Source organism: Rutidosis leptorrhynchoides, chromosome 4 (genome assembly GCF_046630445.1).
Source record: "Rutidosis leptorrhynchoides isolate AG116_Rl617_1_P2 chromosome 4, CSIRO_AGI_Rlap_v1, whole genome shotgun sequence".
In the NCBI taxonomy this organism is placed as follows: domain Eukaryota; kingdom Viridiplantae; phylum Streptophyta; class Magnoliopsida; order Asterales; family Asteraceae; genus Rutidosis; species Rutidosis leptorrhynchoides.
The window spans coordinates 631160460-631170940 of record NC_092336.1 but is presented as its reverse complement, the minus strand read 5'-3'; the positions used below and the strand labels follow the sequence as shown (position 1 = coordinate 631170940).

At 38.1% G+C, this 10481-nt stretch overlaps 1 protein-coding gene across 1 annotated transcript; it reads right to left on the bottom strand.

The window, feature by feature from the left end:
- Positions 1 to 6270: 6270 nt before the first annotated feature.
- On the bottom strand, positions 6271 to 7088 carry LOC139843122 (uncharacterized mitochondrial protein AtMg00310-like). The gene is made up of 2 exons (XM_071833196.1): positions 6870 to 7088; positions 6271 to 6729 (listed from the first exon to the last, which is right to left on the bottom strand). Exons 1-2 carry the CDS (start codon positions 7086 to 7088, stop codon positions 6271 to 6273), a joined length of 678 nt encoding a protein of 225 aa, XP_071689297.1.
- Positions 7089 to 10481: the final 3393 nt, after the last annotated feature.

The following is a 10481-nucleotide window of genomic DNA, read 5'->3' as shown; positions in this document are numbered from 1 at the left end:
ATGAGTTAGCCACCGATCTTATCCTTAACTCCCTATCAAAAAGGTTTGATCAATTTGTAATTAATTACAATATGAATGGGATGGATAAGAGCATAGGTGAGCTTCACGGTATGCTTAGAACGGCGGAAACTAGCATGGGTAAAAGGGCTTTACCCGTGTTAGCAATCGATCAAGGTGGGTCCAAAGGTAAGACCTCTAAGCCAAAGGTGGCTAAGAGAAAAGGACCCGCTTACCAAGGCAAAGGGAAGGGGAAGATGGTTACCCCAACCATCAACAAGGCTAAGAAGCAAAAGGTAGCCGAGAAGGCAAACCCCAAGGAAGACCCATGTTTCGGTTGCGGTGAAATGGGTCATTGGAAACGAAACTATCCGATCTATCTTAAGGAGTTGAAGGATAAGAGGGATGTAGGGCAAACCTCAGGTAATATATATATGGTATATATAGAGCTTAGTATTACTTCTTCTAATACATGGGTATTAGACACTGGATGTGGAACTCACATTTGCAATTCATTGCAGGGGTTCAAAAGAAGTAGCAAGCAAACGGGAACATCAAGTCTCTACATGGGTAATGGAGCCAAAGTGCAAGTGAAGGCTCAAGGAGACTTTGTGTTAAAGCTTCCAAGTGGTTTGGAACTTATTTTAAAAGATGTTTTGTATGCACCCGATTTATGTCGAAACATTATTTCCATTTCCCGTTTGAAACAATGTGGTTTTAATCTTAATTTTGTTAATGATGATATCCATATTTATTTAGATAATGTATTCTATTTCAAGGCTTCGCCTTCAAATGGAATTTATGAATTGGTTCATGATGACGCATCATCGAGCTCTATATACCATACTAGCACCAAGAAACTCAAAAGGGATTTGAGTGATTCCTACTTATGGCATTGTCGCCTTGGTCACATAAACAAGAACTGAATGCATACACTTCAAAGGAATGGACTTTTGAAATCAAATGAAATGGATTCATTTGATGTATGCGAATCTTGTTTACAAGGCAAGATGACTAAAGCACCTTTCAAAGGGACTTATGAAAGGGCTAAAGATTTATTGGGATTAATACATTCGGATGTATGTGGACCCTTTAAACCCATAACTAGGAATGGTGAAAGATACTTTGTTACTTTCATTGATGACTTTAGTCGTTTCGGATATGTCTATTTATTAAGACACAAGGACGAAACGTTTGAAGCATTCAAAGAATATCAAAACGAAGTACAAAATCAACTCAATAGGACAATTAAGGTACTACGTACCGATAGAGGAGGTGAATACCTAAGCGATACCTTCCAAGATCATCTTAGGAGTTGTGGGATTATCTCACAACTTACTCCACCCGGAACACCCCAACTTAATGGAGTTTCCGAAAGGAGGAACCGAACCCTAATGGATATGGTTCGATCTATGATGGCAAGAAGCTCGTTGCCTCTATCATTTTGGGGTTATTGTCTAAGCTCCGCGGCTCGTATTTTAAATATGGCCCCAACCAAGAAAGTGGAACGAACTCCTCACGAGATGTGGTTTGGTAAACCTCCATCTCTATCATACTTAAAGGTATGGGGATGTGAAGCTTATCCTAAGCGTTACGTTCCTAATAAGTTGGATGCTCGATCCACGAAGTGTATCTTCATAGGATATCCCAAGGATGATATGGGATACTATTTCTATGATCCATCCGAGCAGAATGTATTTATTGCTCGGAAGGCGGAATTCCTTGAAACTAAGTTCCTAATGGAAGGAAATAGTGAAAGGAAGATAGATCTTGAAGAGGTTCAAGATCAAGTAGATGATACACAATTGGTTGACACTAGCACTCAACATGAAAATGTTGATAGTGATCAAATGGATGATCAAAATATACAAGACATTCGTAGATCTGGTAGGATTAGCAATCCTCCTGAGAGATATGGGTTTCTCATAGATGGTTGCTATACGGTTGATTTGGATGAACCAACAAACTACCAAGATGCTTTATCAAGGATTGATAAAGATAAATGGCAGGAAGCCATGAACGCCGAGATGCAATCCATGTATGAAAACCAAGTGTGGGAACTTGTTGAGCAACCTCCTAGCTCTAAGCTAGTTGATTGCAAATGGCTTTTCAAAATGAAAACCGACATACATGGAAACTTGGATACATATAAAGCTAGACTTGTTGCAAAAGGTTTCACTCAAACTCAAGGGGTTGATTATGATGAAACTTTCTCGCCTGTGGCAATGCTAAAGTCTATTAGGATATTATTTGCCATTGCTGCTCACTACGACTATGAAATATGGCAAATGGATGTCAAAACCGCTTTCCTAAATGGATATCTTATGGAAGATGTCTATATGGTCCAGCCTGAAGGTTTTGTTGATCCAAAATATCCTAAAAGTGTATGCAAGCTAAAGAAGTCAATCTACGGATTGAAACAAGCATCTAGAATGTGGAATCATCGTTTTAATGAGGAAGCCGAGAAATTTGGCTTCATTAAAAATGGTGATGAAGCTTGTGTATATAAGAAAGCTAGTGGGAGCACTATCATGTTCCTTGTACTATATGTGGATGATATATTATTATTTGGGAATGATATTACCACAATGCAAGGAGTCAAAACTTGGCTAAAGAGTTGCTTCTCCATTAAGGATCTTGGAGATGCACAATACATATTGGGGATAGGGATCTATAGGAATAGATCCAAGAGATTGATAGGTTTAAGTCAAAGTACATACATTGATAAAATCTTGAAAAGGTTCAAGATGGAAAACTCTAAGAGAGGTTTGGTACCTATTCAAAAAGGAACCGTTCTCAGTTCATCTCAGTGTCCTACCACGAAAGATGAACAAGAGAGAATGAAGAAAGTCCCATACGCATCTGCTATTGGGTCTATCATGTATGCAATGATATGTACTAGACCGGATGTGTCATGCGCTCTAAGCTTGACAAGTAGATACCAGAATAACCCAGGAAATAGTCATGGGATTGCTGTTAAAAGCATATTGAAATACCTTAGGAGGACTAAGGATATGTTTCTAATATATGGGTCTGGTGAGGAGGAACTCGCTGTAAAAGGTTACGTGGACGCGAGTTTCCAAACTGATCGAGATGACTCTCGATCACAATCCGGTTATGTCTTCATGTTAAATGGTGGTGCGGTCTCTTGGAAGAGTTCGAAACAGGAAGTTGTTGCGTTATCCACTACAGAGTCGGAGTACATTGCCGCCTCACTGGCAGCTCAGGAAGCTGCATGGATGAAGAAATTCATCGACGACTTAGGAGTGGTCCCTTCCATTCAGGACCCTCTTGAGATCTTTTGTGACAACGAGGGTGCGATTGCTCAAATCAAGGAACCTCGTGCTCATCAAAAGACTCGTCACATTGAGCGGAGATTCAACTACATCAGGGATGAGGTTGAAAAGGGAAAGATATGTATTCACAAAGTTCACACAGATCAAAATGTTGCGGATCCACTCACGAAGCTTTTACATGGGCCAAAACATGAGGGACATGTTTGTGCATTAGGGCTTCGATATTCTAGTGATTGGATATGATCTATTTTATGTATTGTACCGGAACGAAATTATTCAAACTCATTAATATAACTATGGTGTTAATTTATTTGAGTTATGTTCCTATTTTGCATATTTCATCCATGAATAAGCAACTATTCTAAATTTCCGTAGTCGATCACATTTGTGAGAACAAGTGTGAGGTTTAGACTATTATGAACTTGGATTGGTATACATTCATAGGTTGAATGTGGGGCAAGGTTGCAACCAAGGTTCATAGATATTTGTGGGAAACAAATATTGGAAGACCCGCTCTCAAGAATTACTGTATAGAGCCTTTGTGGTTGATCACATGTAATCTTGAGTAAAGGCGAATATCATTGTATCCTCTGACCTGAGATACATATTGGGTTCGGATATTCACCAAGTACTGTGCCTTGATTCTTTCCTTCGCTATTCTGAAACATGGTAGTACATAAGGAAGAACTCAGGTATATTACAAAGTGTATATCTAGGACGTATGTAGTCAAGATGGAATTTGTCCCTCTTATTCGTTGAGAGTCAGATGTCTAAGGCCTGAAAAGTTAAATCTATAAGAGAGTGATCACTCTGTATCTCTTGGATTTAACATGACATCTAGGACGAAAGGAAATAATGAAAGATTCACCTAATCATATTCGAGATGGGAAATCGAAAGGGATGATGTTATTGAATGGCACAAAGTCATAACATATTAGGGGTGATGGACGGTGTGTTAGGCTGTATCCATCACTTGCATTAATTTCTTATGTTTCTCGTGCAAGTGGGAGATTGAAGGTATTTCATATGCCTGAGAGACATATTAAATTAACGTGGCTAATATGTTTTGATCCAAGTCGGGTCATACCCAATAACAAGCTTACCGACACCTTATTCGTATTTGATCTTAATGATTGGTTCATTAAATAAATACGCGACACTTGAATTTTAGAAAATCGGTTTTCTAAAATATTATCACTTGAGATGAATTGTTTGGACAATTTATATATTAAAGATTTGATTATTTATAATTATGTTTTGTTATACTTTATAAATTGGTTTATAAAGCACAAGTAACCTTTTTTTTATAACTTGAACTTTAATAACAAGTTTTATATAAGATGTCACAAGTTTTATATAAATATACTTGTTATTATACTTGTTATTTTAAAATGAATATAGTATGCAGATTTTGGGACTCCTAGGTGTGATTCCCATGCTTACTTGGTTACTTAAAACAACATATTCCAAGAGCATGCTCAACTCTTTTAACCAAGGCATTTCCTTGACTCAAGTACACAAGTTTACAAGCAAAAACACTGAAGAAAAACTGCATTCTTTCTGCTGAATACAGGCCTGCTGGCCGTGGCATTTGAGAGGAAAAAGGGAGAGGTTTTGCATTGTAATCTTGTTTATCAAGTGTCCTAATTAAATCCTAACCAAAATACTAGGTGTTGGTTATAAGTTTGGGGTATAACTACTTGAGGTTTCATACTTTTGGAGCTCCATTCATCATCATCATCTTCATCACTCATCAACAAGCTTGGAGTAGGTATAAACTCTTTTCTTGCTTGTAGTTTGTAAGTATGTTTCACAACTTGATCCTAATTGGGGTTTAACTTTAAATGGTTAAAGTTTAACATGTTCTAAAATAGTAATTACATGCTTCCGCTTTATCTTATTTACTAAATGGTTTTAGAAATAATGGAACTTGTTAAATCCCAACAATAACAACTGTCCGAAGTCAGCCTTTTGTTTCGATCTCTATTCTTGTTAAACTTACCTTAGTATTGATGAATGATGATGTCGATGATGACACTTAAACTTAATTTATTCACTTTTAACCTTTTGGGACAACATACTGACCTAGTGACATTTGACTTAGGTTGACGACCTTTCGGACCGACTTACTACCTGCATACGTTTCATATCGACTTTTACTGCTTATTCACTGTGAGTTATAGCTTCCCTTTTTACTTATACTATTTTTGGGACTGAGAATACATGCGCTTTTTATGTTTTACTTACTTGACACGAGTACTTAAACTTTACATATGTGCGGGTTATATAACGGCATAAAGATTCCTCTTAGCACGGTAACGTTTAATCATTGGTTTTGAACCGGTGAACGCGAATATTTGATATGGATCCATAGGGTTTGACATCCCTACTCGGGCTAGTCAAGCTAGCATTTAACGGGTGTTTGATACTTCGAGGACATACGCACTCGCCAAGTGTACTTTTAGGGGGTATTACTATTACGTTAAGTTATTTACCGGGTGCCCACGGTTAAGCATATACTTTTCATACTGATTTAAACTGCTGGTTGAAGCACTGAAATCTCGTGGTCTACATTACTTTACTGATTACAAACTATAGCTCACCAACATTTGTGTTGACTTTTAAAGCGTGTATTTCTCAGATGCTTAAACGTTGTTGCTTCCGCTGTTAGACTTGCTGTCTTGGTGTTATAGACTTGCTGTTATGGACCTGCTGTGTTAGATTTCCGTTGCATTACTTAGAGATGTCTCAATCATGAAACTTTTATCTTACATTCGTAACTTATGTTATTTTCAAATAATGGCTTTGTAACGACCTTTGGGTCACATACTTATGTTAACGCTTCTAGTAAGCATGTTATCTTTTGTAAACGCTATCTTTTTATGAATGCAAAACTGGTTTTCAAATAGCATGTAGTGTTTGACCGTGTAAAGATCCTGTTATTGACGAATCGTACACGATGGTTTTGTACGAAGCATCACACACTCGTTGTAGTCAGATTCGGGTCAGAAATCATGTGGAGCTGAGGATATTTAATATACCAAGCTAAAGGCCAATTCCATTCATCTTCTACTACAATGTCGCATACTCGGTTATGTTTATTGAATCCTACTCCATGAATATCTTGCCATGAAATAAAGGTCTGTAGAGGACACAAGTTGTACCATACATCAAACCAAGCTAAGGCACTTTGGCCATCACCAATAACATAATATATATGTTGTCGAATAATGGTTCCAGCATTTAAAAGCTTGCGCCAACTCCAAGAAACATCAGGTTTAACCGGCACTTCCCGAAAGCTATGATTCGAGAGATGATAGGCATGAATCCACTTCACCCATAGGGAATCCTTATTTTCCAATATACGCCAAATGTGGGTGGACATCAAAGCAACATTCCACCATTTAAGACTCTTTATGCTAAGGCCTCCATCATCCTTTGCAAACACACATCATTCCATTTAACCTTGGCTTTACCCTTCTTCATAACACCTTGGCACTATAAAAACCCCCGAAGAAGATTCTCAATTTATTTTATAATTGCGTCGGGAAGGATAAAGACGGAAGCCCAATAAACTTGCATTGAAGTGAGAACCGATATAATCAGTTGCACCCTCCCTGCAAATGAGAGAAATTTTTTCTTCCAATCGGTCACCTTATTCTTAACACGCTCTACCAAAATTCTACAATCCCGATATAAGAGGCGAGATGAAAGCAATGGCACCCCCAAATAACGGACCGGCAACACCCCTTCATCAAAAGGTAACATGGTCGGAATCTGCTCCCTTATAGCCATAGAAACATTCGCAAAGAAGGCTTGACTTTTAGGAAGACTTTGAGTGAGGCCTGAACAAGCTTAAAACTCCTTAAGCGCATCACTTATAACTTTAACCGAGTTTATATCAGAATAGGAGAACAGGAAAAGATCATCAGTGAAGCATAAATTAATGATATCTAACTTCTCACATTTAGGATGATACTTGAAATTTTCGCATTGACGAGCACTCCTATGCAACATTAATGAAAGGACTTCCATCACTAAAGTAAAGAGATAGAGAGACATAGGATCACCTTGACATAAGCCCCTCTTACCCTTTAAATATCCATGAATTTCGCCATTAACATTAATGGAAAAAGATGTAGAAGTCACACATTTCATCATCCATAAGATCATACGCCTTAGAAATCCAAAGCCCTTAAGGATAGCTTTAAGAAACTCCCAATCAACAGTGTCATAAGCTTTCTGGATATCCACTTTAAAGGCACATCTCGGAACGCCTCTATTTAGATGGTAGCCTCTCATAATCTCTTGAGTTAACAGGATGTTATCGGCTATGCATCTACCCGGAATAAACGCCGATTGATTGATACTAACCACATCTTCCAAACTTGATTTGATCCTGTTTGTGATCACTTTACTAATGCATTTATATATAACATTACAACAAGAGATTGGTCTAAAATCATTAACCTTCACCGGCATTTGAGTCTTAGGAAGCAATGCAATTATAGTGTGATTTATCTCATTTAACATCTGCCCATTTGTGAAGAAGTCTTTAATGGCGCGAACTACATCATCTCCAATAATGTCCCAAGACCTTTTAAAAAACACCGCCGAGAGACCATCCGAACCCGGAGATCTATTATCCCTGATATAAAAGATTGCACTCTTTATCTCTTCTGTTGAAACATCAGAGATCATCATGGCAGCTTTGTTGCTGTTAATACGTTTAGAGAATAAAGTTACCATATTAGGGATTGGTGTACAAGGTTCAGCAGCCCCCAAAAATTGAGTGTAGTGAGATACAAAAACATCAGGAACTCCTCGACCTTCAACAATATAACTATTTGAATTCTTGATAGCTTGAATACGACTTCTATGAGTCCTCCCCTTCACCGCATTATGAAAAAAGCTTGAATTACTATCTCTGACTCGAAGCCATTCAATCTTAGATTTTTGTTTAAGGAAACACTCCTCTTCATAGATAGCTTCTTGATATCTTTTTAAAGTTTCACTTTCCTGAAGACGAATTTCAGCAGAATCGGGATGAGCTTCTAATTCCCGTTGCACTTCATCAAGCTCTTTTTGAATATTTATTACACGATCATGGAGATTCCCTTTTTGCCACATTAATTTTCGAATAGGCTTTTTGAGGAGCCTCATATTCTTGACAACTTGGAACATCCGATGCCCTTCCACTTCAACTTGCCAACCTTGATTAACATTAGCTAAAAAATCATCATGATCTGCTATATAATTGCTAAATTTAAAGGGCTTTGCCTTAGTTACACCTTGGCAATGGATCTTTAAAACAGCGGGGCAATGGTCTGAAATTCGGTATGCCTAAAAAATAACATAAGAGTCGATAAATTTACCAATAAAAGTCTCATTAGCCATCACTCTATCAATCTTTTTCAATAAACTAGTTATCGCATTCGGCTTCTGATTCCATGTAAACCAAAATCCAGAATGATTTACATCAGTCATGTTCAAACCGTCTACACAATCCTTAAATTCACGCATAGAAATAGTTGGGGAGGAAGGACCAGCCGAAGACTCATTAGTCTTCAAGGATGCATTAAAATCACCCATAATTACCCATGCTCGATTATTAATAAAAGAACTGTGCATAGCCAACTCTCGCCAAAGCGGCCTTCTCTCAATGTATTTATTTGCTGCATAAACGAAGGTAACAAAAAACGACTCATCGTCTTGAACAAGCTTAAGGTAACAGTGAACTGCTTGATCAGACATAGCCACAACCATCAAGTTAACCACCGCAGGATCCTAACCGATTATGATTCGAGTTCCCTTCTTACAAATCATGTTATTGGAGGTCCAAAACCAAGTAGGACACACAGAACTACAAATATTAGTCAAACATTCAAGAGCAACATGCGACTCAAGAATGGCACAAATACTTAACTTGTTGCTACTAATCACATCATGAACCTCATTTTGCTTCGGGATGCGGTTCAATCCCCGAATATTCCAGGAAGCCACACTAATCATTTAAACCATCTAATCCGGGAGTGCTTACCCCCTCAGAGTAATTCTTAGCCGCCATAAATTGAGCTGTTTCCTCCTTATTTATCTCCACGTCCTCCGGGCAATATACCCTTTGCTGATCTTCACGTGACTCACCTTCTTCATTACACACATTTAAAGTCTCGAAATAGTTATGAGTTCTAACTTGTTTAACAGTCTTACTCGTGCAATCTTTCCCATTATCCTTCTTTGTTTCAACATTTTTGTCTACGCGCCTATAAACAAATGTAGGTTTCCCTTTACCAATCCGAATACCTGATGGGTGAGGTTTCTGGTTATTCCTACCATTGACATTCTTAGGCTTCTGAACTAGTTTGAAACCATCAACTGTAGTAACTACAACACTTGCATCAACTGGAATAATCTTCGGGCATTGAGCATCCTTATGACCATATACTTTACACCCAGAACACCTTGACGGTTTCCACTCATATTCAATCATAACAACATCAACTGTACTTTTATCACCAACAAGACTAGGAGTCGCTACATTCAGCCTCTCCTGCAGCTCGTGTTCAGACGACACTTCAATTAAAGCATGAGCAAAACTAGGTCGTCCCCACGATTCCAAACATATCGTAGATGTATATGAGTCCAATCGAATGGGTTTACCTATTTTAGAAGCAATTACACTCAACCCGGTTTCTTTAAAACTCACTAACGGAACATCATATAGTTTCACCCACACCGGTACATGAGTAATATTCTCCTTTGTCAACGAAATTGATGGAGACCATTTATTCAATATTATGGGAGTGTTCCTAATCATCCATGGTCCTCCTTCAAGAACATCATTTAGCCCTTGCAACGAAGAGAACTTAAAAAAATAAAACCCCTTAGCACTCATCATAACTTTTTCTATGCCAAATTTCTTCCATGTATTCATAACATAGTGGTGCACCACCGGGTATGGTAGCCTACGACCCAGGAAGTACCCATACAAAGTATTATCATAATGATTAGTTGCCTCTTTAACAGATTCAATAGGGATCACCACATCCACACCCTCCTCAAGCTCATCAGATTGATGTATGAGGCGAAAATTCACTTTCTTTTGAACATTCGGACTCGCAGTAGCATGTAAATAGGATAAAGGATTTCCACCTGTATTTAAAGGGGACTTTTCAAAACTAATATTAC